This window comes from Ictidomys tridecemlineatus, chromosome 2 (assembly GCF_052094955.1).
Source record: "Ictidomys tridecemlineatus isolate mIctTri1 chromosome 2, mIctTri1.hap1, whole genome shotgun sequence".
Taxonomy (NCBI): Eukaryota; Metazoa; Chordata; class Mammalia; order Rodentia; family Sciuridae; genus Ictidomys; species Ictidomys tridecemlineatus.
Window position 1 is genome coordinate 106,079,777 of NC_135478.1, and position 27,490 is coordinate 106,107,266.

The following is a 27,490-nucleotide window of genomic DNA, read 5'->3' on the forward strand; positions in this document are numbered from 1 at the left end:
GCTCTGGGAGCCGCTATCTCCCTACGCTCTCCACACCTCCATACAGTAGGTAGCCACCCAGAGCCCTGATGTCCGGCTCTGCTACGTCCACGTCCGAATGCACCATGATGAATCAAAACCACAATGCACAGTTAAAACCACAACAATGATAATGGAGGGGGACAGTCCAGCAGAGGGGGCAAGGGAGGGGAGGGAGAGGAAAGGTACAGAGTGCCGGTAGGAATATGGCAGAAGGAATCCACTGTTATCACCAAAAAAAAAAAATAGAGAAAGACAGAGACATAAAGGACAGAAGGAGGGAGGGAGGGAGGGAAGGAGGGGAAGGGGAAGGGCGGAGGGGGCCCTGAAGGCTGGCTGGCGTGAGTGGCCAGGCCTGGGCAAGTCCCTGCCACTCAGCTGTCCCACCTCTGCCTGGTGAGCCCCTGGCTCCTCAGATGTCCCTGCTGAGTGGAAGGGATGGCCAGCTCTGCTCTGTGCCTCACAGCCCCTTCAAAGGCCACTTTGGGAAGACAGCAGGAGACAAGGGGACTGAATGTGAGTCCCCTGGAGCTGGGACACCAGGCACAGCAAGAAGGCTGTGAGGGGAGGCTGCCTCCACCACGGCACCAGCCCGGCCAAGGCCCGCCGGCTCTGCTCCAGCTCTCCGCCCTCGCTGGGCTGGAGACCCCCGGCCTGGCAGAAGCCATGAATACCCAAGGAGAGACTGGCACAGACTGCGGACAGCCCCCCAGGACCACTCCCACCCGCCCACAGCTGACACCTGAAGCCACCACTGCTGTGTGCTCCCCTGGCTGGGAGGGGGCTGGGAGGGGCCTTCTGTGTCCACTCCTTGGAGTGTGAGTCTCCTGGAGCCCCTGCGGAGAACTGGCCTGAGGGTGGGAGCTGGGGGCCAGGGAAGGGCCCTGAGTGGAGAGGAGGGGACGCAGTAAAGCACGTGTTTCTAAAATGTGACAAGATACACACCAGATCTGTCCTCCAACCATTTTTTAGAGTACATTTGTGGCGTTAAATACACATTGTCTGCAGGCACCACCACCGCCATCTCCAGGGCTCCGTCCCCAGCAGGGGACTCGCCATCCCCTCCCCACCCCCATCCTGCACTCCACCCTCTCTTCCAGTGACTTGGAAGCTCGGGGAGCCTCATGCACCTGGACCCGGAGGCCCTCGTCCTTCCGTGGCTGGCAGTTACACTGGGTGGTTTGCCCCCAGGCCTGTCTGCAGGGTCACCTGTCAGAACCTCTTTCCTTCCTGGGGCTGAGTGGCGTTTTGTGTATCCATCTATCCACTGGTGCACACCTAGGCGGCTCCCACCTGTTGGCTACCATCATCTGTAGCCCAGGTGTACAAACACCTCTTTGATGCTTCAGTTGTGATTCTTTTTTTTATTATTTTAATATTTTTTAGTTGGTGATGGACCTTCAGTTTTTTGCTTATTTATAAGTGGTGCTGGAAACCAAACCCAGTGCCTCACCCGTATGAGGCAAGTGCTGTATCGCTGAGCTGCAACTCCAGCCCCTGCCTGTGGTTCCTTTGCATGCATACCCTGGAGTGGGATCACTGTTCATGCATAACATCCTATTTTTAAGTTCTGGGGGCCTCCGTGGGGACGGCAGCAGTTCACACACCACCCACAAGGCACAAGGTACACTTTCTCCTCATCCTCATCAACACTCGTGGTTTTCTTAAAAACACCTCCCGGGGGGAAATAGCCAAGGAACAAGGCAGGGACACAGGTATCAAGATCTTGGCAATGAGTTGTCAGAACTGTCATTCTTTGATCTATGCACTGGTAGAGCTGCCAAGTCAGCAGTTCAGAGCCACCCACCCCACAAACCAGCACCCAGGGTGCTCCACCTGTCCCAGGGGCTGCAGGCTCAGATGGGAAAGACCATGAACATGCAGGGGACAGACAGACAGATCATTGAAGATGTGTTCCACCAAGAGGGGCCAAGAGATTAAAGAACAGGCACCAGGTGAGTTCACACAGGGAAAAGGGAAGGGAGACACTCAAGTGGGCAGCTTTGCCAAGTGACTTTAACTTGAAACTTCAATGAAAAGCAGCTGCCAGCTGCTGGAAGATGGGGGAGCAGAGAAGATGGTCCAAGCAGAGTGGACCATCAGGAGCTGTGCCCAGCTCAGTGTGCAAGGAAGAAATGTCAGAGTGATGGAGCCTCACAGTGAGGGGGACTGCCAGTAATAAAGGTTACCACAGGCAAACCCAGTGGTGCCTATAGGACAGGAGGGGAGGGGCCATGCAGAGGAGCAGAGCTGGGGCCTGGGAGAGGAAGGGGTGGTCCAAGGGGATGAGGGCAGCTGGGGCCCAAGAGAGAAGGAGGGATGGCCCAGAAGAGGGGCAGGGTCAGGCCCAGCAGAGGAGAAGGGCCAGGCCCAGCAGAGGAGGAGGGTCAGGCCTAGCAGAGGAGGAGGATCAGACTCAGCAGAGGAGGAGGACCGGCCCACCAGAGGGGGAGGATCAGGCCAGCAGAGGAGAGGGACTAGGCCTAGCAGAGGGGGAGGACCAGGCCAGCGGAGAAGAGGGACCAGGCCAGCGGAGGAGAGGGACCAGGCCCAGCAGAGGGGGAGGACCAGACCCAGCAGGGGGGAGTATCAGGCCCAGCAGAGGAGGAGGACCAGGTGAGCAGAGGAGGAGGACCAGGCCAGAAGAGAGACAGGATCAGGCCCAGCAGAGGAAGAGGGCCAGGCCCAGCAGAGGGGCAGGGTCAGGCCCAGCAGAGGAGGAGGGCCAGGCCCAGGAGAGGAGGAGGGCCAGGCTTAGAAGAGGGGGAGGACCAGACCCAGCAGAGGGGAAGGACCAGGCCTAGTAGTGGGGAGGACCAGGCCTAGCAGAGGGGAGGACCAGGCCTAGCAGAGGGGGAGGATCAGGCCTAGCAGAGGAGGAGGACCAGGTGAGCAGAGGAGGAGGACCAGGCCAGAAGAGAGGCAGGATCAGGCCCAGCAGAGGAGGAGGGCCAGGCCCAGCAGAGGGGCAGGGTCAGGCCCAGCAGAGGGGCAGGGTCAGGCCCAGCAGAGGAGGAGGGCCAGGCCCAGGAGAGGAGAAGGGCCAGGCTTAGAAGAGGGGGAGGACCAGACCCAGCAGAGGAGGAGGACCAGGCCCAGCAGAGGGGAAGGACCAGGCCTAGTAGTGGGGAGGACCAGGCCTAGCAGAGGGGGAGGATCAGGCCTAGCAGCGGGGGAAGATCAGACCCATCAGAGGAAGAAAACCAGGCCCAGCAGAAGGGGAAGACCAGGCCCAGCAGAGGGGGAGGATCGGGCCCAGAAGAGGGGGAGGATCAGACCCAGCAGAGGGGAAGGACCAGGCCTAGAAGAGGGGGAGGACCAGGCCCAGCAGAGGGGGAGGACAAGGCCAGCAGAGAGGAGGGACCAGGCCCAGCAGAGGGGGAGGACCAAGCCCAGCAGAGGGAGAGGGCCAGGCCCAGCAGATGAGGAGGATAAGGCCCAGCAGAGGAGGAGGACCAGGCCCAGCAGGGGAGGAGGACCAGGCCCAGCAGAGGGGGAGGACCAATCCAGGAAAAAGGGAGGACTAGTCCAGCAGAGGGGGAGGACCAAGCTAGCAGAGAGGGAGGACCAGTATAGCAGAAGGGGAGGGCCAGGCCCAGCAGAGGGGGAGGACCAGGGGAAGCACAAGAAGAGGACAGGGGCCAGGTGTGGTGACGCACACCTATAATCCAGCAGCTCAGGAGACTGAGAGAGATAGATGATGAGTTCAAAGCCAGCCTCAACAAAAGCGAGGCGCTAAGCAACTCAGTGAGACCCTGTCTCTAAATAAAATACATAAAGGGGCTGGGGCTGGGGCTCAGGGGTTGAGTACCCCTGAGCTTAACCCCAGGTACCAAAAAAGATAACAGGGTCTAGAAGAGGAGGGCTGGGGCCCAGGTGGCACTGACCAACCCGTTGGTGCGATAGACTAGGGGCAGTAGAGTGCAGGACACCCTGGCATTTTGGCTGAGCTGTGGAGGATGAGGAAAATTCAGCAGGAGGACAGGGGTCTGTGGACACGGGAGGCTGTCCCATGTCCCATATCTGGGCTTCTTGGGGACATGGAGACCCGGGCCTGTGGGAAGACCCCTGGAGGGCATGTGTACAACACTGGCCTAAGCAGCAGACAGGATACCTGGGGTCTTGGCCCCCCACCTTGGGGTGCTCCCCGCCCCGGGGGGCCTCCTGATGGGGTGACATTACCTGGTCATGCTGCCGGCCCCTTGTAGGTAGGCCTGCATAACGGGTTGTCAGGCGACGGTCTCCGTGGGCAGCATCCTTCAGTTCATCTTCCTGTGATAAAAGGAAAGGGCATGAGAGGTCAGACCCAGCTTGAGAAACTCCACAGGAACTAGACTCGGGGTCAGGTACCAATTCTGAACCCACAGGTCTGTGTGCTTTGAGAGTTTTCCTGATCCACAAAATCGAACCAATAATATCCTACAAGGACAAACTCCTCTGCAGAGCAGGGCTGTAGGAATGCAGCCAGTTACACCCCAGTTCTGGTGGCCAAGGAAAAGCCTGCACCCATTTATTTTACTCCACCTCATTGGTCCAGGTCAGCTGCCTAACCCCACAAAATCAGCCTCCCCAAGAGAAAGGCTGAAGATGCCAAGGCAGTCTCCCCAAACCAGTCAACGCAGGAACGGGCACTCAGGGGCCACTCACTACCCCAGTGCCCACTGCAAGGAGCCGGCCACAGAAAGATGCCCAAAGCAACACCAACCTCCAAATGCACAGCCCCACACCCTGTGCTTCCAGAATCAGAAACCGCCCAGCAGACCACCAAGTCTCAGAGCAGCCAAGTGGGAAGAACCCATCCATGGACCAGATCTCTAGGTAAGAAGGAGGTACCAGCCAGAGCCTGCTCAGACCCAGGGCCCCATGCACCAGTGATGTGCATCTCCCTTTGTGCACAGGAGCTCCCAGGGGCACAGGGGGGAACGCAGCTGGCTTCCTGGCTGATGCAGACTCAGCCCACTCTCCCCTGCCACGGCCGGGCACAGTTGCTACTCCGACACTCATGTGTCATGGCACCTGGGGAACGTTCAGAAAGTGTCTACTGCTCACCCTTCTGACACTGTTTGGGTGCTGGACAGCAAGAAGACTTACCCTGGAAGGCCTCATAAGTGACGCCGTGCAGGACAAGAGCCGTCTGCCCAGGGAAATGGCCACTGCTCCAATTAAATTGAGCCTTTCTGAATTAATCAGCACCACCCCAGGAATGCTAAGCGGAGCAGAGATCACCTCAGGTAGCAGCTGCATACTGAGACCAGAAGGCCTCCCGAAGATGTGGGCTTGTAGCCGCAACACGACAGAACGAGTCTCCCAGCAGCCAGCGCGGGCGGCACCAGGAGGACAACTCACAGGAGGAGGAGGAGGAGGAGGGCTGGGCGGGTCCAGCATGATCTGGAGCAGGGTCTTCACGGCCTGCTAAGGGGGCCAGCACCCAGTGCCTTAGTCACCCCTGAGCACACCTGGGCTGCCTGAAGCATGATGAAGCCACCATGGGCCATGACACTGCCAATTGCTGACCACATCTGAGGGCCAGTAAGTAAGTCTGACGACACACGCCCACGGGCAGAAGAGGGGAGTATGACTCACACTGGGCCGGGACTGCAGTGAGGAGGGACTTCCGGAACACTTGCTGCGCAGGGTCCCACCAGTCCCATCTTTGGGACCTAGATGAGGGTGTGATGACGGACGGTCCCACCCCCATGCATCTCCACCTCCTGGGAAGTTCAGCAGCTTTCTTACCCAGGGAGGACCAACAAGCAATGCAGACAGCAATTGCCTTAGGTGCCCCAGGCTGAAAGCCACACAAAGGGGCTCTGGGGAAGGAACATGGGCCCAGAGCAGCACCTCCCCAGAACCAGAGCACAATGTGGAGCCGCAGGGTCAGCAGCCCAGGCAGGAAGAAGCATGGGCCTCACCGCCCTTCACAGAGGAGCACACTGCAGGGTCGGGCTCCCAGCACCTGGCCAACAGTTCTGGGCTAGATTTGAGGACTACAGGGTAGAAAGGAAGGGAGTCTTGGCCAGACGCGCAGAGAATGTGGCGCCGGAGTGCGAGAGGGCCGGGGAGCTCAGGGACACAGGTGGCCCGGTGTGGCTGCTGAGTGAGTGTGGGGAAGGTGGGGCAGGGAGTGGGGAGGAGGCTGCAGCCCAGGGGTCTGTCTGCTCCCTAGAACGTCAGATCTCTGTTCAGTGTGCCCCCAAACTCGCCCTCCTGGAAAGTGCCAGCCAAGGGAATTTCGACCCATTGGCATGCACTAGGGACTCATTAGGGGGCCTGGTTTGATATTGTGGCCACTTTCCCCCAAATTATGGGCAAGAAGTGAATTTCAGTGAGGACAAGAGGAGGGAGAACTGAACCGCACACAGGAAGGGGTGTGTGACCTATGTGGGCCAGAGGACTGATGAGGAGGGGCACTTGGACATCTCAAGGGATGGGTCACACAGGACTGGGACCAGCATCGCCAGCTGGGCTTGTGGCAAGCAGTGGTCACTATAGATTTCTCTGCATTTTCCCTGTTTTGATGTTTGCTACTAATTCAAATAAACCCAGGCATCATGCTCTCCTTCCCAAGATGAACCATCAGGTCAAATGTGGCTTTAAAACGGAGCACTTTGTAAAAGAAGTCAGACTGTTTGGAGTCAAGAGTATTGGCAGGGTGGGCAAGGGAGCCACGTGATGGTAGGAGCTACCCACATTCAGAGAGAGGAAGGGCAGGCAGCAAAGACACCCTCAGGCATCTGCTGCTGGCCCAGGCCACCCTGACCCAAGTCCCTGTGGTGAAGCCCTGGGTCCTGGTGGCTGTTTGGAGAGAGGCATTCTGGGAGGCATTTAAGGGTAAATGAGGTCATAGAGTAGTTTCAATCTGATAGGATCGGTGTCCTTGTAAGAAAAGGAAAATCAACGTCCCCCTCGCCCTCCCACCACTGCCACCTGAGGGCACCCAACAGCACAGCAAGCCACGAGGAGACTCCACTGGGAACGGCCCTCCTGGTCTTGGACTTGCAACCTGAGCTGTCTCACCAGCCCTGCGTAGGACAGCGAGGAGGGGGCAGAGCATCCCCAAGGCTGCCCAAGAGCAGTGCAAGGGTTAGACAAGGGAAGAGCTGGGTCTCAACCACCCCATCCCCTCCAGGAACATAGAAGAATCCAAGTTCAAAGGGCAACATGGCCACTTCCCTGGAGAAAAGCCCAGGCAAGAAAGGACAGGCACATTGCCCAATAACTGGTGGGCACTTCTTCCAAGCCTAGGGCTCAGTGGATGGCTGGGACAAGTGCCCTGGAAATAGCCCCACCCTCCAGCCCATGGGCCAAACAGACAGTGTGGACCACACACACGAAGGTGTTAGCCATTTGGGCAGCCATGGGAAGCAAAGAGAGGACTCGGTCACTCCTAGGACAGGCCTGGCCTCAGAGGTGAGTCAGAGTGGTCCACGTCTGACTGCAATACCCAGCGCCAGCACCACCTGACTGAAACCCTGGTGTCTAGTCCCCCACAGCACCAGGCAGGTGGAAAGTGGATTGCGGTGGAGGCAGAGCTGCTCCCAGGCTTGCATGGCTGGCTGCTTCTGAGTAGGGAAGGCAGGATGAGCCCCTCAGTGTGGGAGCGGACACTTCTCCAACATGTGGAATCCCAGTGGCTTCCACCTCGCTGGCTCTTGCACAGACACACAGTCCAGCCCAGCCATCTACCACCTGCCCTTCGGATTCTGGAGGCTGCATAGGGGCCCAGGGAAGCCCTTGGGCTGGAGGCAGGATGAGGGGCTCCTCCAAGGCCGACTGTGTGATATGAAGTCCACGGTGAGAGAAGGCACCCATGCAGCAGAGCTAGAGGTCCATGTTGGGGCTGGGCTGGGTGAAGGTGGGGCCTGGGAGTGTGGGTGGGGCTGCAGGTACAGAGTGGGAGGAAGTCAGGCACCTGGAGACTTGGGATCCCTGAGGCTTAGGGAGTCTGGGTCCCCTGTGTGGAATCTGGGGATGCTCTGTGGACGGGCCACTGAAGGCCAAGTTCTCAGGGACCCTGACATGGTCCTGATGGGAAAGTCCTTCAAACAAGGACATCCCTGGAACTATGGGACATCGTGGTCTCCCAGCAACACCATAGAAAAGTAGGTGAACTCAGCTGTCACTGGGCAGGTGAGGACCCTGCTAATGGGAATCCAGCAGCCAGAGGTCCCAGAGAGAGATAGGCTGTGATTCAGGTTTCAGAAGGACATGGCTGCCATAAGAAGGTGGAGACAGGGGCTCTAGAGGCAGCAAGCAGCAGCCTCCCCTCCCCAGGTGAGCATAGCCCAGGTGGCTGCTGGGAAAGATGGGGACCAGGTAAGGCCTGGTGACTCCTGGAGAGTGAAGGTGGGTCTGCAGGAAGGCGCAGGTCTGGAGGAGAAGCAGAGCACTCTGGGATGGAAGGAGCAGGGGAGTCACATCTAACCTGTGCCTGCCCTGGGTCCTGGTTCCCGGGCTGAGCCCAGGGCTGGCCCCTGCCCATTCTCCTCATCCTCGTCCAGTCCTCACAGCACCCTAGCTCGACACGGATGTGACCCCTCTTGTCATATGTAGAAACTAAGGCACAAGGGGCTTGGCAGCCTGAGCAGGTAGCCCCTACCTAGCAAGTGGCGGGGCAGGTCAAGCCTGGGCACAGGCATCCACAAGGGCCTATGCACCTGGTTCCCTTCATGAAGGTGGCCCCCTGGTCCTGAGGGTGAGTAATGAGGCTCAGAAGCGCCTATAACTGAAGGTTCTGGAAGGCGCTTTGAGCTGGTGACTGTAGGTGCAGTCTCGAGGAGCCAAGAAGCTCTCAGAGACATGACATCTGAATGACAGAACACACGTCTGCCCCACCTTGCCCCTCGGTACTGAGTTCCATTGCCGGCACTGTGTTCATGCCCAAAGCCCAGGACCAGAGGGGCTTTTGTCAGATGAGGCTAAATGACTTCACAGGATGCAACAATCAAAGATTCTGCAGGAGTCTAGAGGAGCTCCCTGGCAGGGGTGGGAGGGAGCCTTCAGGCACCTGCGAACAGCAGCTCTTCAGCGGGGGAGTCGGTAACGCTAACCATGTGGGCCTCCCGCATTCACTTCTCCCTCATCTGTTAATTTGCTTCATCTTAAAGGCTGTGAAAGTTTTACAACCAGTTTTATCTCTGGACACATGTAATTACATCACGAATCACAAACATGCAATGCCATTATGCTCATCGAGGATGCATGCCGTGTGTTAGGATGTGAGCCCCAGCCGGAGGATGCCGCCCCGGAGGGCATCCTCAGCACCAGCTACGACATACAGGAAAATCACTCAAGTTGACCCTGAAACATGCTTCATGATGTTTTTTCCTTCCTCCTAAACAGGGTTCATAAGTGTCACAGCCTGGTGGCCCAGGTAGGGAGATGGAGTCCCCAGAGGAGAGGAAGGGGCTGTGGGGTGGGGGAGCTATGGTAGAGCCTAGAGGGATGGAGGGGAGAATGGGATAGAACTGGGGTGCCATGGCCTCTGGGCCCACTCCTGTCCCCAGGCCAATACCCAGGACAGTAACAGGTCCTCCCCAAGGACCCCAGGATGTAGAGGACCTTGATTTGAGGCCTCGTCTTCACGTTTAGCAAATGTGATTTTGAGAAAAGCATTTCACCCTTCCAAGTACTCCTGGCAACTTAAGTAAGATCATTCATGTAAACGCACTTGGCAAACTGTAAAGCACAATTTGGGTGTGAAATGTGATTATGCAAATAAGGGGGCTGCTGCCACCACCATCACCATCGTATAGGCTCCCAGCAGCCACAGGGAGGGCGGAGAGATCCAAACCTCTAATTCCCTGTTTTGAGAAAAGCTGATCACAGAGCCCTTGCCCAATGGGCCCCGTGCACACCACTCCTGATCCCTTGGACGGCTCAGTACCACATGTGCCAATCACACAGCTCCAGAGAAGCTCACTGTGCTCTCTAGAACCGTCTTTCTGCCACAGGGAACGCATAGCAGGCTGGGATGAAGACTCGCAGCATGCTCAAGTACGGCTTCCGTGGTGCCTGTCGCCCCAGCTCACGCACTCCTGCAAAGGGCACACGGCCTGGTAGTGAAGAGCAAGCACACATAGGAGCCCATGAGGTCACTCTGGTCAGTGCCTTTGGAACACAGGCTGCCCCACAGCAGCAGGGAGGACATCTGAGACACTGCGTAGCCCAGAAGGTTCCCCTCCCAACCCTCTGGCATGGCTGGTGGGGATGGAAGATGGAAAAGAGCTCAGGGACCTCAGAGCGTGGAAGAGTCACCTCAGGACCACATGCACTCTGGGACACGCCCTCGGTAGTGAAAGCAGTGTGCAAACCTGACCGTGCACATCCGCCACAGCCCTGATCAGATGTCAAGGTGTGTGAACCCTCCGAGTGCTCCTCGGAGCAGATGGACCACAGAGTGGAGCATCATTCAGCCTGAGGAAGGATCATGGCCGCCCTGCCACATGAGTGCCCTGGGAGACAGGCTGCCAAGGGAACGCAAGCAGACGTGGTCACTCGTGTGTGGGCTAATTCCACCCACGGCAAGTATTCAGACAGGCAGATCCACAGAGAGCACCTTGATGGCCACCAGGCTGGAGGAGTGATGAAGCTCCCCTGTGGGTGACAGAATGTGCTGGCACTAGATGGGGCCTCAGGACACCATGCAGGCCCCAACTGCCACTGTGCATGGTAAGGTCTGCATCACAGGGATCCTACCTCCATCTGAGTTCCCCAGCAAGCCCCAGGTGCCACCCAGGAAGAGGCTCACCTGCATCCATCAGGGTGCTCCCAGGAGCATCCCATGCTGAGAGGACCTCCCCCCCAGTGAGGGCCACCGAGTGTGACTACCTCTGTCCCCTGCATACCTGTGCCTCTGAATACTGCCACACGAAGCCTGGTCCTCAGACCACGAGCGGCAGCCCCTGGGACAGACACACACCTGCTGCGTTGGGCCGCCTAATGATTCAACTCCCAACTCCTACAGAGGAGTTCCAGGGCACCTGTGATGGAGACGCTTACAAGGTAAAGCAGTTTAGAATAATAGTCATGAAAAGGAAGAGAACAATGTGCAGACAGACGGACAGCCAGAGACCACGTGGAAGGGACTTCCACCCACTGGCTGAACAGCCCATCACCTCCAGGCTTGCCTGCTGCTCCTGCGGACAGGGCAACCCATCAACTATAACTTTGCTAATGGAAAGGACGAGCCTCTGAGGGCCCTACCACAAATACCAGAGCAATGAGGATGTTTAAGTGCCGTTTTAAGAAAGTGTTTGCTTTATCAGCAGGTGATTTGTCAGGGTGGCTTCGAGACGGCACTGCCCTCTAAGGGCGCCTGAGCTTCCTTCTCTCCTCCGCCTGGGCGTCCTCCTCTGCCTGCAAACCCCAGCAGGGCCCCTTCAGTCACAGGAGAAAATGAGACCGGATTCTGCAAACAGCCCCACTGCAAGTGCCACAGCCGCCCACACACACTTAGAAAGACTAGACTCTCCCCAAAACTGACCACTGTGCCCTGCACACCTGTGCCTCTGAATACTGCCACACTGAACCTGGTCCCCAGCCCACGGGTTGGTTGATCAGTTACCAACTGAGTTTTATTTATGCCAGACCAACTCAGAGACCTCTGGGGGTTTGGAAACGTGTCCTGACCCACGTCTATCTTATTGCAAGGACCATCTGGGGCCACAGAAATCCAATCAGACCTCCTTCCACGTGGATATTTTCAGATGTTTTTAAGTTAACTTTTTAAATTACAGTAATATACACAAAATCACACAAACCACAAGTGTTAACCATCACAAGGACCCACACCCGCGTAACCATGGCCTCTGCTTGCCCAAAAGACCTCCCTCCTGCCTCCTCGAAGTTGAGACTCCTCCAGAAGGTTCACACACACACACCCCAGATTTTGCATTGCTGCTCATCAACTCTGTCAATGAAACAGAAAGGCCTTTCGTTTGTCCTCACCATTAGCCTAGGACCCCCACATGTGCCAAGAGGACCTTTTAGACCAACTCTTACTGAATCCTGGGGTTGTTCTGGTTTGAATGCATTAAAAGTAGTGTCCCCAGGAGCACTGCCCATCTGTCTCTGGGGACGTGTGTGTTTCTGTTGAATACCATCCAGAAACAATGTGGCAATGCCCTAGCCCTCAGTGCCAGGAGACCGCCACAGCCGGGAAGGGGGAGGCCTGGAAGGGAAGGTGGGTGAGCCCATTACCAGCTCTCACCAATGCATGGCCAGTCCACCCCTGGAGAAGCTCTGCTTGTGGGTCCAGTGGGGCCCTTGGACGTGAATGCAGCAAAGCCCACCAATGCCATCTCCCAGCAGGCCAAGGGGGAGGCTGCAGAGACTCCCACATGCTTCCCTTTCCCAGTAGTCTCAACCCTGAGGTCTCAGGAGCAGGAGTCACACAAGCAGGGCAGTGAGTTTGAGGTCTCGTGAGGTGGTGTCAGGACTGCACAAAAGGTGGTGCGCTGGCCCTGCAAGAGAAGGGTCCACCTGGGGGCTCTGCCGCCTCCTGGCCCCTGAACGTGGTTCCCCTCACCAAGTCCTCCATTTTGGATATTTTTGTGAGGAATTTCCCCTCTGAGGATGTTGGCGACTAAAGAGAATCCATCTCTCTACCATCCGTGGTGTTCAGGGGCTGTCCCGCCAGTCTTCCCAGGCCCGTGCCCACTCCTTGCCCCTCAGCCAGAGCCTCCAGGCATTCCCAGCTCACCCCACAGTGAGCAGCTCAAGCCTGCATTTTAAATAGGACTGTCATTTTGTCACCTTTTTGCACAGTGGTTTCTACACAAAATGTTGGAGCTACTTACTTCAGTTCTCGAACTCGGCACCTCAGTGTGGCTTTCAGTCAAGGCTATGGTTAAATGGGTCCAAGGAACCCCATTCTTGTGTAAATGACTCCTGGCCCATTGCTTCAAGGGTGTGCTGTGACACAGGAGGCCTGGGATGCCACGAATACCAGGGGTCAGGGAGGAGATGGCAGAGCAATGTGGCTTCCTGGACAGGGTCCTGCAGCAGAGGCCACAGGGAGGATCCCACCTGCCCAGCTCTGCCGATGACACTGGAGTGGAAGATGTTCTGAGCAAGTCTGAGGCCACCATTTATTTTTTGGCTCTGCCCAGGGTTTGCCTCGTGCCTCTGCTGCCAACGCTCACCCAGCAAAACCTCCTTCCACGGACCTGTCCTGCAGCAGCAGCCTGGGCTGGGGAGGAAGGCAGCACTACCAGGCCAGCAAAGGTTCTGCAAAGGACCTGGGGCCTGCAGCCCCCACCTCCAGCTGGGCTGCTGTCCCCACCATGACCCACACCCTCTAGAGTCATCGAAGGCCAAAATAACCCTCCTCCATGAAGCACCTGGCACAGGTTAAAGGAAAGCACCACTCAGTCTCCGTCCTCCCGTGCAGACTTCTCCTCCCAAGCTGGGCACCAGGGCACCTCCACTGCAGAGGGGATCTTTCCCTGTCATAGTTCTTCAGCCCCCGAGAGCACAGCTAGTCCGCCTGCTCTGGGTCAGAGGAATGAGCCTTCCCTCTGCCAGCTTGGGGAAGTCTCAGGGGCTCCACAGCTGGGCCCAGACCAGGTAGGTCACGTTCTCAACATCTCCTCTGCTCAACCTGGCCTTGGGCTGAAAGGAGGCTGAGGATAGGCAGCTCGCTCTTGCCATCTCTTGGGTGGACTGTCGACAGCCTGCTGTTTCCATTTTTGTTCACGAAGGATCAGTAGATGCCAAAAGCTGACAAAGGCAAAATGCGCGTCTAGAATTTCTCACGTGGAAACATAAATAGCCTCGCCCGGCCCCTGCCAGCACTGACGGGCAGGACCCATCAGAACATCAGCAGCGGGTGGCTGGCTTTGGCCTGCCGCGATTCCTGTGGCTCCAGCTCTGTGCCCAACTAATTGTCAACATTCAGAAACAGGAAAGCTAATTCACAAATAAAGACTTATACTTTCTGGTGAAAAAAAAAGTCAGAAATTTTGGCAATGCTGGGTCTGCGTTTCCATATGGCTCCCGTTGGCTGTGAGCATCCTTCTGTTTGCCTTTGGTCCTAACTCTTCTTACTCATTTCTGAGCTTCTTCAAGAATCTACATCTCAGAGGATTCAGATGAAGTGGGGTCACACAGAGCCCAGTCTTTATTTAGTCCCTTCCATGCTTGCTTTCTGTTGCTAGAGCAGAAATACCTGATGCTGGTACTTCCTACAGAAAAGAGGTCTATTTAGGTCACAGATTTGGAATCTGAAGGCCTGAGCTCAGGTGGCCCCATCTGTCTGGATCCTGGTGAGGCTGCCACTGGCCACATCACAGCATGGAAGGCGGAGGGCATCGTGGCCAGAGAGGGAGCCAAGGGGCCCAGCTTGTGGGAGGTTAGCATCACCCCCTGGTGAGGGTGCACCTGGGAGCTGGCCACCCTCCAGGAGGCCCACCTCTTAGAGCCCCCAGCTCCCCCACCAGGGACGAGCCTGCAGCCCAGGAGTTTTGCAGACTCATCAGAGCCACCACCAACCACAGCAGTGGGCCTCTCCCGCCCCCTACCGCCCCTGCCTGCCCAAGATGTAAGGAGCACAGTTGTGAAAGCAGCCCCGCAGCCACACTGCGTGCCACACTGCGTGCACTTCTGCTGTGCAGTGCACCTAAGCTCTGAGGAGAAGCATGATTTCTAAAGGGGTAAAGTGGATCTCAGAGCATTCACACCAATGAGGTGGTGAGCTCACAGATCCGCTGCAGAAGAACCTAAGCTGCCTCCGACGGTTCCATACCACCCTCCTCGCCAGCCCCAGGGGCACGGGCAGTGACAGAGGCTGGCCTCCAGTCCTCTAGCATCACCTCCCTGGGGTGGCATGGGCTTCTCTGTGCAGCCAGGTGGGGCAGTGGGGAGGGTGCCCAGGCTGCCCATGGAGGGAGGGGAGACCCCAGGATATGTCCACTGCCTGCTGCCTGTAGCACTTTGGCCAGCAGCCTCTGTGACTTTGCCTCTGGTTTGTAGATTTGTTGAATTTTTATTTTTATAAAAAAACATGTGCATCTATTTACCAAAATCCCTATCATTATAGAGCTTTTTGGGAAAAAAATATATATATACATACATAGAGAGAGAGATAGATAGATAGAGGTGTATATATATATATATATATATATACACACACACACACACACACACACACACACACACACATACACACACACACACACGTACATGGTATTGGCATATGATTTTGTGCATATGTCCACATACAATTTGTGCATTATTTGTCTTATGTCCCAGCACAGCATATGCACGCACACATCTTATGAAAGCACACACATTTGATCTATATTCCAGTATCAGTGACTGTTATCAGGAAATAAAGAAGGAAACAAAAGCAGAGTCTTACAGAAAGCACTGTTTCCAGGAGGGCGTCCCCTGAGCAGAGCCGCGGGGCCCCTGGTGGGGTGCCCTCCAGGCAGAAGGCACAGCTGGGCAGGGCCCCTGGTGGGAAGCCCTCCAGGCAGAGGGGCAGCTGGGCAGGGCCCTGGGAGAGAAGGGAGGAAGCGGTGGGGTGAGTGGGGTCGGGGCAGGGAGGGTTGAAACTGAGGGCTGAGAGGATGGCACAGGGGCTGGGTCCTAGGTAAGTCCCAGAGGCCCTTCCAGTGGGTGTTGGGTGCCCACAGAGGAGGGAGGCCACCAGGCCCAGGCAGGAGGCAGCAGAGGGCCACACCACTCACTGTCCCACTTAAAACCAAGGACAGGTTGGCCCCTGGACTCCAGCTGCTCTGGCTCCACCTGTGGACCCATCTTGTCCCTCTGTCCTGAACCAGGAGGATCCTGCAGGACCCCAGGGTGGCTCCCCTGCTGCCTGTCACCCACTCTGCTTCCTCTCAGTCGTGGCTGTAAGTCTAGAAAGTTCCCCTTTCACCAAGAGAGGTGAGGCCACCTGTCTGATCCCACAGTCCAGACCACTGCGCTGCGGCCGAGACCTCATCCCCCCTGCGCAAGGGCGGCCTCCTCCCTCCAAATTGTTCTGATCCTAGCACCATGTCCAGGAAAGCCTTTGGCCTGAGCTTCTTCCCCAGGGAAACTGGAAATATGCCCTGAGGCTTTCCATCTCAGCTGGCCGCTGACCATGCAGTGGCCGGCCAATATCCAGGAGTGACAACTGAGCGGCGCTGGGCACCAGCCCCACATCAGGCCTCCACTTGCCAAGCCAGCCTCCGTGCTGCACTTTGGAGGCCTTGGCCCTCACGCACCTCACGGGCGGGGGCTGGACCCACATGAAGCACAGGGTGCCTCTGTGAAAGGTCCCCTTGTGGCCAAGCAAGTGGCCCTGTCATGGGCCTGGTATCCTACTGGAGGGCGCTGGCCGGGGGCCTTTTGCACACAATCTCCAGAGGCACCAAGGGCAGCATAGCCCTGCCCCCTGGAACTGCATCCTGGGCAGAAGGTGGGCCAGGGAGCAGGCACCAGGCAGAGCAGCATAGAGGGAGGGGGGCACTGTCCAAGTGGCCGCAGAGCAGAGGCCTGAGTCCAGTCAGGAGGCTGTGGCTCTCCCTGGGGGGCAGGAGAACAGACCCCATGGAGAGCAAGTGCTGGGGACTTAGAGAAGCCACAGGCAGACAAGCATGACAGCAGCACTGTGGGCCAGGAGGACAGCAGGTAGCACAGAGGGACCAGAAAGGGAAGGGGGCACATGACCTGCAAACCCCACAGGCTTCACAAGGGAGCCCAGGCCGCCCCACTGTGGATGGCAGGTGGGAAAGCCGCTACCTGCCTGGACACCAGCAGCAGTCTGAGACCTCCCCTCTGATGGGGTGCATTTGCTGGGACTCGGAGCTCGAGTTGACATCTAGGAAGGCCTTAAGAGCTTCAGGGCTCCTCCTGAGCTTTCCTGAGCCATGTTCTTTGGCCACAAGAGACAGGAGACACGTCTCCAGTCAAAATCCTACTCGAATTTGAGCCAGCACCGGCCATTCTCTGAGGTCTGAGGACATAGGGTGAATTTCTGTTTAGAAAAACACATGATCCTCTTGCACAAAAAAAAAAAAAAAGCAGCAAATGGAATTTGGACAGAGGGTGGTGAGCGAGGGAGAATTCCTGAACTCTAGCGTTGCAAGAAGAATTAAAGGAACAATCCTTACCAAAATGATTCACGCCGCATAACAATGATATTCCAATAACACCACCAGGGCAGGAGGATGCTGGACACGGTCACCCAGCAGGACACAGGCATTCAGTGGCCTCCCTGGACTCCAGAATGTGACCCAACGTGACCAAGCCACCAACCACAGGCACAGTGAACTTCACCCACCAGGATTCCCAACGGATACTTTTTAATTGGTAAACTGGAGGGAAACAGCCTTTGTGTTCTAAGTAGGAACAAAGGTGATTTATGAGGATGATCAAAAAAACAGAAAGGAGTGGCCCATACCTCCCTTGCTCTTCATGAACCCTCTGTGCCAGCCTCAGGTGGAGCTGGTGAGCTGGTAACTGGACACGCTCCATCACAAACCCGTGCCATAGTCAGATGGGTGGTGTTAAGCTTCTCCCTGTGTAACTGCAGCCGGCCCTCCCTGTCCCATGGGGTTTGGTGTGGGTGAGGCTGTACGCACATATGTCCCCACCCTCTCCTGGGCCCGGTCACCCTGCTCTTCTCTGCTCTGTGTGGGGCTGTGGGGGCAGATGGCCTTCCAGGAAGACAACTCCACCCACACTCCCACAAGCGTGCTTCAAGAAAGGGGCTCGGTCAGCCTTGCCCAGCCTGCGCAGCCACCCTAAACTGCCAGGCATACAGGCAGACCCTGACCACAGTGCTGGGAAGGCTGGAGAATCTCACATGCTCCCCAGAACATGTGCCCCAAGACATGGCCACTTCTCCTCTTGGGCACCGTCTTCTCCTGTTGTAAGAAACATGTATTTTTTAAAGTTTGAATTACTTGTTAAGGAAAAAGGGACTAGAATTGCCATTCCAGCTCAGAAAGGAGTCTGGCCTGCATCAGCCACATTGCTGCAAGGCAAACCCCGCACGAACGGAGGAGGAGGGAGCTTGCAGAGGGGACCTCCCCTCCAGAGACAGAGTGCGAGGTGCACCACAAGGACCTGCCCCATCCCCAGGCCTCAGGATGCCCTAGGAGGTGCATGAGGAAGCCCCATGAATCCTGCCACATCATGAGAACAACAAATCAGTGCCAGGTTCAGAAGAGAGAGCTTCGTCTACGGTGGATCCAGACACGATGCCTCCTGCAGGTCAGAGACCAGGCCACGGCGATCTAAGGATGAAGTGCCTGTAGTGTACATGGCTCACACCGTGACCTTGAAGTGCCCACCAGCAGCCTGCCCTGGTGCCGGGGACCCTGAAAAACAGCAGGGTCACGGAGAACCACCTCGGCCACCTGTGCCCTCCAACACTCCAGCCTTCCTTCTCCGTGAGGACAGGCCACATCACACTTCAGAAGGACCTGCTCAGGTTCCTGACCAGGAGGTCCTGCCCAGGATGGCCTGCTCCTCTCTCCTGCCTCCTCCCAATATTCTCCTGCTCTGCCCAGGGGAGGCAGAGCTTTCCCTGTGGCTAAGGACAACCACAGAGCAGTAGCCATCTTCCACAGAGTGACTTGCTCTGGTCACCTGCAGTAACCAGCCACTATCCTGAGCCATCAAAGATTGACATCTGCTCTCATGCAGAACATGGACAGAAGTAGAGAAGGAGAGAGATCCACGGCCGGCTCCGTGGGTGCCAGGGAATTCAGACTGTGCTTCTGAAGAAGACGAAGCTCAGGGGGTGGAAACGCCCTAACCCCCACAAGCTCCTGCTTCCCATGCCCATTGTTTCTGGGAAGGCCTCTACCCCTGCAGGTACAATACAGCAGCTGATCTCCATGTGCCAACCAAGGCCCATCACCGCTGTTCCAGAGCTGAAGCGCCAGCTTCTACCTGCCCAGCCTGTCGGCCTGCGGAGCTCTTTCCCTCAACACAATGGCCCAGCCCTCCGGTCCCCTCCTCCCCATCCTTGGGTCCCTGCTCTAAAGGTGGGTCTGGCTTGCAACACCTGCTCCTGACTGGCAGATGCCCAGTGAGAGGGCTTCCAAAGGACGTCTGCTGACATGACTTGGTGCCAGTGAGTCCCCAAAAGTGCCTCCAGGGAAACCTCCCCATCTGTGCTCAGGACTTCATCCACCCTGAGGTGGACATCCTAGGCGAGGCCTGGGCAGTGCCAACAGGGTGTCTGACAACATGGCCTCCACCAGGGAGTACAGGCTGCTCACACACAGGCCTGTGGTTCTGTCACCAAGCCCTGGGAAGCTGAACAAGGGCCCCTCAAAGCCCAAGGAGATAGTTGCACTATCTCCTTGCACTAGGCCAGCACCGAGGCCCATCCAGGGAAGGTGTGATGACGGGTCTATGTGCAGGCGAGGACTCCGGCTGGCTGGTCTGTGTGACATGCGGCCACCATGGGACCAGACAGAGCACTCGGTTGGTGAAACTCAAGAGCTCCTTAAAACAGCTCACGACTATGATTTACATCTGGGCTAAAGGAGAGAGCCATCCTGGGGACACCTGCCACCCTAGCAGCTCGTCACCTCACTGAGGATGTGCAGGCACCCGCCTTGGACCAGCACAACAGCACACTCCTCAGAAAACATCAGATTGCAAGCTGCACAGAGAAGAAAGTGATGGTGTTCAAAGGCTTCCTTCTGCAAAATAAAAACAGCCCGGAACATTCTGTCTGAGTACAGTGAGGGTGCTCACGGCAAAGAAAATAGCATGCCAACAGCCCTGGGTAAGGTCTGTGCCTCAATCCACTGTGCTGGACCCGTGCCCAGGTCCCAGATCCTATCACTGCTGGGTTCACAACGTCACTCCTGGGGTAAGCTAGGCAAAAGGACACGTGTAGGACTCTGGACTGACTCAGTAACCCCCGCGAGAGTCTGAACTTACTTCAAAGTAAAAACATTTTTAAAAATTCAACTAGAAAATGGCTGTGGGGGCAGCAGCTGTCTCTGCCCATTAGCCAGCAAGCCAGGTTCCCTCGCTTTCCCAAGGCCAGGGGAGAGAGACCCTAACAGACATGGAAGGTACGTCTGTGTTCAGAGTTAGGAGAAGCAGAGACCCTGAGTACCAGAAAGCTAGGCACGATATTCATGACAGGCCTGGGCACGAGCGGTCATAGTGTGGCTGAACAGGGGTGTACACAGTGTGCTCACTGGGGTGGGGGGAGCACGGGGCACAGCTGGGATGCGGTGGCCTTGCAGACTCCCAGGAGACGGCATTTGCTCCAGAGCCCATGGTACCTGACATACAAGAGCCCTAAGTCCATTCTCACTGATCAGGTGACAGACATGGATGAACAAAACTGCTCCTCCATCCAACTCCTGAGGGCTCACAGCAGCAGGACTCACAGCAAGGGGCCATAGGCTGCAGGGGGAGGATTCAGCCTGTTCATGGCCCCGACCCCCCAGGAGGGTCCCTTGACTTGATCCACAAGAGATTTCTCACACACCTGCCTGCTATGTCTGCACGCACATGGCCATAGGCACTCCGAAATCATGTAAAAAGAAATGTTAACTTAAAAAGTAAACAAGTTGAGGCTGCAGGTGTAGCTTGGCCCTGGGTTTGATCCCCAGAAAACAGGAAAAAAAATACAATTTTCTGCATAATTACTAAGTGTTAATTGAAAATAAAGAACTAATTTTGAAAGTAAATATAAATCCCTCATGGTTTGTAATTTTAAGAACTGACAGAACGCAGATGATGATAATTTTGGTCTTCCTCGCCTCTTCCCTATGCTTCTCAGCCATTCCTGCTCCCTCCTGGCTTTAGAGAGGCTGCTGGTCTGACGGTGAATTTTAGGGGTAGCAACGTGCCTGGAGATCGGCCGGGTCCAACTTAGCAGAAGCATGCATTCTTGGTAGAAGAAAATGCAGGCAGGGAGTAAGGGGACTGGGCTGGGCCAGAGGAGCTGGACAGACTCACGCAGCCAGCACTCCAGTGGGTGCCCCCCAGACTTCAAGGACCTCAGTAGCCTTCAAGGGGGTTCCCATACACAGGGCATCCTTTTCCAGTGTGACCTGCCAGCTGTCCTACAGGATTCAGTTGCAACATTAAATCCCCAAAGCACCAGTGGCCTGAGTCTCGCTTAATGATAGCAGCAAATCAAACCATGAGCTTGAATGAAGAGTTTCTCCCAGGCACGGTGGTGCACGCCTGTAATCCCAGCAGCTCAGGAGGCTGAAGCAGGAGGATTACACTTACAGAGCTAGCCTCTGCCACTTAGCAAGGCCCTGAGCAATGTAGTGAGATAGAGTCTCCAAATAAAAAAAAAAAATTAAAAAGGGCTGGGGATCTGGCTTGGTGTTTAAGCACATGGGTTCAATTCCCAGTGTGCTTAAACAGGAAATGTTTAGAGACAAGACTGCCCACTGGGGCACTGATCCTGCAGTGGCTGTGGTTTCCAAGGCTCGGGTGAGACTAGTGACGGCAGCTTGTGCTCCTAATTGCTCCAACCCCTGTAAGGTGTGTCCACCAGCATGAGGCAAAGACTGGGTGGTGACATGAAATCAGGAAGAGAGCAGCTCACAAGGGCAAGAATCTGGGTCCCTGCTGTGTCAGGGGAGGACTTGCCAGGGCCCCTTCCCCAGGGAAGGCTGTCAGTCAGGAGGGGGCAGCACACATAGCACTCCAGGGAGAAGTCAGATCCCTGTCATGTGGTGACCGCCTAAGTCAAGCTACCTTCAACACAAATTCTCTCTTCTTTCCAAGTGACTTGAAAAGTGAAAAAATTCAAAAGAAATCCGTTCACTGATGTGTCTCCAAGACTGTGACTCAACTGCAGCAGGTCAGATTGCCTGAGGCACATGGCGAATATTGCTGAGGCAGAGACTGCGGGAAAAGCAACTAGGACAGCGTTCTCCACAGCGGTCACCGAAAGTGCGGGGACACAAGAGCCCTGGTGGCCACACCTGGAATCCCAGCCACTGAGGCAGGAGGTTTGCGAGTTCAAAGCCAGCCTCAGCAACTCAGTGAGACCCTGTACCAAAATACAAAATAAAAAAGGGCTTGGGCTGGGTCTCAGTGGTTAAGCACCCCTGGGTTCAAAGCTTTGTACCCAAAAAGAGAAATGCTCCTTTTTCTTGCTGATACCTGATATTGGCACATTAGTTAGTCTGTCCACATCAGTCACTGAAGCTGGCCAAGGGAAGCTGTGGACTCCTGGCTGTCCAGCCCTGGGCACTGTCCAAGGTGCTGACCGTGAGCACCAGGGCCACTCTGTTTTGCTACAAGGTTGCAAGGTTATCTCAGACTACGGGGTACAGATCATCTCAGATTCAGAAAGACACACGGGCAGAGGAAGGGCCACATGTCAGCCTAGCTGCACACCAAGGAGGCCCCGATGGAAATCTCGCTAGCTGCCCCATGAAGTAACTCGCACCGAGTGCCACCCAGTGCCAGCTGCCCCACCGAGCCACTGGCCCCGCCTTTGTCCCACTCATTCATGACCCTGCTCTAGGACAGGCACTACTCGCTTCCCAACCTCAACCTGCAGAACTTGCACAACAGGTGTGAACTGACCTGGCCAAGTTTGTGTAGCCACTAAGTGGCAATTCCCCTTGAACTCAAGGCTGCCTCGTGCGGACCCTACGTAAGATGGAGGAGCCATTAGGAGACCATTGTCCTCACGTGGCCACAGATAGGATAGGGAGCACTGGGAGAGTGTGGGAACTGAAGACTCCAGGCTGTGGTCACAGTGAAAACTCCCAGGGAGAAGGGAATGGCTGAGATCTGTCCAGCCAACAGTGCTCGGAGCCAGGGGTGTGGGCAGGTGGCAGCCTGGAAGCCAGTGGGTTGAAGACAGAGAGCAAGTGCTCATGCAACAGAGAGCAGGCCACAGAGAGCAGCAGGATCCTGACCTGAAAGCCCCGATACACCTGCCAGCCAGGAGCTCTGCATGAGTCACGGCCCCTGTGACCTGTGGTCTCCCCACGTCTTACCTCGCAGGGCCTTGCTTGGGCCAGAATTACACAATGCAGGTCAAATGCTTTCTATAGTGGCTAGCTCATAGCATGTACCCAGGAAGATGCTAGATGTTAAGAACATTCTGACCCTTACCCAAGCATCCTCAGTGACTCTCCTGTGACCCACCAGGCCAGGCGGAGGAAGGATAGGAATAGGGCCACAATTTACTGTCCCCCACATGACAGTCATTAGTTCTAAGATCTTAGACTGGACCCAGGAGAAGCTGACCCTGAAGTCAGACAAGGTTGGACAGCATTTCTGAAATCTGTATTTTCAAATCCCTTTCCAGTGCCGGTCTCAACACTTCATGAATGCTGGTTTATGCAAACTGATCAGGACTCAGGGAGGCAGGTGGCCTCATTGCACACATTTTGGAGAGAGAAACTGAGACAGAGCAAGATGAACGACTTGCCAAAATCACAGGGAAGCAATGGCAGAGCTGGGGTTTGCACCGGCTGCTCAGACCACAGAGCTTGGGAACGTAACCCCACTCTACACCACCCCAGCCTGTGTCTGCTCCATGAGGTGAGTCAGAGGGCTGCTCCTGGCTACCCAGGCTCAGCACAAGGCACAGGAGGGAGGAGAGCACTGCCCAGAAGCCCAGGGAAGCTTCGGGGATGGGGGAAGCAACGAGGCCAGTGCAGGGGTCTCACGTGGCAGGCCGCTCACCATCCTGCTCAAGTGGCCTCTGGTATTTATCCATGAGCCTCCAAGGATTGCTCCAGTGACAAACTCAAGGGCCACAACCAGCCTGGGCACAGGTTCTGCTGTCCTGTGAGGCCCGCCATGGGCATCCTGCAGAGAAAACACAAGCCCAACAAAAGTGTGCCTATGTCTGTTCTCAGAAGAAAGGAGCCTTGAAAGTCTAGAGCCAAGACCCTGCTCCACGAGGGGCAAGCAGACGCTCAGGCATGGCCCTCAGACTCCCAGGCGGCCTCATGCTTCCGATGACCATGACCTTGGAAAGCTTTCTGTATGAGCACCTCATGCAAAGCCAGCCCCAGAAACCAGAGGAGGGAGGTTGCCGGAGACCTTGAGAATCATGCTGCATGTCTGCAAAACGTCACGATCCTCTGGTTCTTTTCTGAGCGATGATCATGAGAGGCCACTGAGCAGGCAGCTCCCAGAACTCCTCTTCCATGAGCCGGGCAAACAAAGGGGAAGCAGCGCCTGGCGGAGGGTGGGGGGTGGGGGGGGCTCCATGTTGTCATGGCAATGCAGGCCCAGGTGCGCCTCTCTGCCCCTGTACCTCTGGAAGGAGGAGAGGAGAGAAGGGGACCCTCGAGCTGTGCTAGACTCTGACTGGGGGTCACACCCGCCATCTGCGCTCTCGGCTTCTGGAGGTTCTATTTTATAAACGCAGGGGATTTTTTTTCTTTCCCTTTTAATCACATCACTGCAGGCCTGCCCTGGTGACAAGAGCTGCCAGATCCTCGTTAACAGCCAAGACAAGGGGCAACGTGACAGAGGCTGTTTCTGCGTGTGGCATGCACACGTGAATCGGGTGGTCTCCATGAGGCCAGGGACCTGCGTCCGTCCTGACTGTTGGCGTGATTTCTGTCTCAGCATGAAATGATCCATGAGGCTGCTCTCTAGGCACAGGTGGCACTCCAGCTGGGATTCTGAAGCATTAAGGAGGGGACAATTCTGGAGGGTGTGGGTGGGGCTTAAGCCCCAGCGGGAGTGGGTGCAAGGGCCACCCTAGACCCCAGGACATGGGCAGAGCCAAGCTCTGCTGCAGTGGGAGTGTAGGGTGCAGCCTGTGAAGTGCCCACCCAGGGAGTCAAGGCCTGGGTCCTCCCTAGACCCCAGAAAGTACACCCCCTGGCCAAGACCAGCTAGAAGGCAGAGCCATGGGGGTTAGGAGAGGTGAGAGGAGCTGGAGCAGCCAGGGGTGGGGGGAGAGTAGATGGAAACACAAGGCCACATACAGGGCCAGCAGGCGGATCCTGGCCAGAGACCTAGAGACCAGCCCCACCACCTTATTGGCACAAGGTGTCACATCCTGCTGAATGTGTTCCCCTCCAAATTCATACCTGGTATCCTGATCTTCTGTCCTTCAGAAGGTAACCTTGTTTGGAAACAGAGTCATCACAAGTGTTAAGACAAGGTCACCCTGGAATAGGGTGGCCCTAGTCCAATGTACCTGGCATTCCTAAAACACTGGACATTTGGATGCAGACACACAACAGGGAGAGGGTCATGTAAGATGGGGGCAGAGATCCAAGTGACACTTGTACAAACCAAGAAATCCTGGAGGTGGCCAGCAGCCACCAGGCGCCACAGGGAGGCCCAGAGAGGTTCTCCCTGGAGCCTTGGCAGGACCCCTGCCCACAACTTGAGAAGGACCTTCCAGGCTCCAGGGCCGTGAGGGTGAATGGCTGTGTGAGTGAGGCCAATGGTCCTGGGCCACAGCAGCCCCCGCGACTCAGACACATGCCACCAGCCTGGCTATGGAACACAGTGACCCTGGAAGCAGAGCACATCCCATAGAACTCATGACTCACCCCAGAGTGAGCCTTGGAGCAGAGCCCCTCAGGCCCAGTTGACGCCTGGTATGTGCTCTGCCAGTGATCAATCCCCCCTGCAGACTCACAGCAGACCCAGCTGCCAACCCAGCTGAGCTGCACCTGACCCCTGGCCACTTTGAAGTCACGGGCTTGAGGGTAATTTATTACATGGCACCAGGCAATAAATACAGCTGTCTTGGGAGACTGAATTATTTAAGCCCCACCCCTCCCCTGGACTTGTCTGTGGACAATACTGCCACCTTTCCCAGAACCCTGCCTTCACCAGGGTCACAAGACTCAGCCAAACTGCCTCCCCCTGGCTCCTGCCTCTGATCTCAAGCTGACTTTCAGCAAGTTGTTTGTCCTCCAGCGACTCAATTTCCCCATGGCAAAGCAAGGGTGGCTTGCACCAGCTTCATCAGGTGGAAGTCCCCGGAGTGCCTGGCACAGACAGGTGTCCAGTGACTGGATAGCAGCCACATTCCTGCTGTTCTTGTGACATGGCGACAGGTCAGTTCACCAGGGTGGGAACAAAAGAACAGTAACAAGGGCACAATGGCTGTCGGGTCTACCTGGGCTCCTCTTGGCCCCACATCAGTTGACAGGCCAGGCCAGGCCCTCCTCGCGGCCTTACAGAATAGCTCACGGATGGCTCAGTATGACCTGCATCACAGATGAACCTGAATGCAGTTACTGCACGGGTGTGACGGGTTGGACATATGGGATCACAATATTTTGTGATCATCCACAAACACACCTCCCTCTGCATATAAGCTGCCGGGGTGGGGCCCTGCTCCCTGCTCCTGAGCTGTCCCTCCTGGCAATGACCGTGACAGACAGAAGCCAACTCCCGTGCCTTTGATGCGAGCCAGGGCTGGGTGCACAAGCACAGGACACTGCTCAGCGTCCACCCTGAGGACCCGAGTGAGAATGAGCCATGGCAACTCAGTGGGGACCAGAACAAGGTGACCAAAGGGCAGGTGCACCTTTCCAAAGGCTGGCTGTGAGTGGTGCTCCTAAAATGTCAAAGGCCAGGAGGGCAGAAGATGCCCACTCACAGGCCCAGGGAAAAGCCAGAGCCTGTATTTCTAACCAGCTTCCGGGCACCCTCTGCTAGGCTGAGATGACGTTAACAGTGTATATCTCTCAAGTAACCTGCTGGCTCAGCCATGGAGCTGAAATGGTCAAGTGGCCCCCAGCTTACCTGAGAGCTTTCATCCTTGCCACTCCCAAGGCCACGGGTGCAGTGACAAAGGTCACTGGCTTGGATGTTAGCTGGCTTGGAGGCCACACCACCTGGAGATGACCAGGGTGACCCCAACCCACCATGGGCAGCAGAGGGCCTTGAGCAAGTTAGCCCCCTGGAGGCCTCTCATCATCCAGCTGCCCAGGGATGTGACACCTGGCTCCCGGGACTGTTCACTGAGTTCCCACTGCTGCTTTTATCCAGTCTACAGAGGGGGAGCCTGAGGCCCAAGAGGCTCAGGTCCAGTCTTCCCTTGCACCTTGAGCCAGAGGCTGTCCTCGGGCAGGGTCCTGTGGCAGTAGATTTCTCTGCTCCCTGCTCTTCCAGCTGACGCCTGTGCTCTGGACTCTGGGCTGCTATTCCTACCAGACCTGCTCCTCAGCTTTGCCCAGTTTGAGCTCATTGCAGGTATAATTGGGGGAAGGGGGAGAATGTGATCAGGATCCCTCAAGCTCAGCACTGTGACATTCTGCCTGGACAAGGCTTTGCTGTGGCTGTCCTGGGCATGGCAGGGCAAGGAGCGGGGCCTCTGGCTTCCACCCTGCGAACCAGCAGCCTCCCAACACAGCGAGGCAACCGAACTTCCCTCCATGCACTGCTGAGACTGCTGTGGGGCAGACCTGCTCTGCCTCTGAAAACCCAGCTCTGGTTGCGGACCTGGGGTGCTGCCCTGCCCCAGCACATGGCAGCTACAAGTCCCTCCACCACCTGCCTGCTCTTTCCATGGCCCTCATGAGAGAATTAT

The 27,490-nt window shown here is 56.4% G+C and overlaps 1 protein-coding gene across 16 annotated transcripts in view; it reads right to left on the reverse strand.

Moving 5' to 3' along the window:
* The window catches only part of Rimbp2 (RIMS binding protein 2), a 199,947-nt gene that overhangs the window by 99,254 nt on the left and 73,203 nt on the right, over window positions 1–27,490 (reverse strand). For 4 of the 16 annotated variants that reach the window (XM_078039390.1, XM_078039389.1, XM_078039391.1 and 1 more), the window contains one exon: window positions 4,201–4,290. Coding sequence is in view for 12 of the 16 variants with exons in the window: in XM_078039382.1 (XP_077895508.1) it covers window positions 4,201–4,290; window positions 5,110–5,124 (105 nt within the window). In the remaining 4 variants the exon portion in view is untranslated. Of the gene's footprint in view, window positions 1–4,200; window positions 4,291–5,109; window positions 5,260–27,490 lie in introns of those variants that run through there. The other 12 variants (XM_078039396.1, XM_078039394.1, XM_078039397.1 and 9 more) reach the window with 8 other exon arrangements.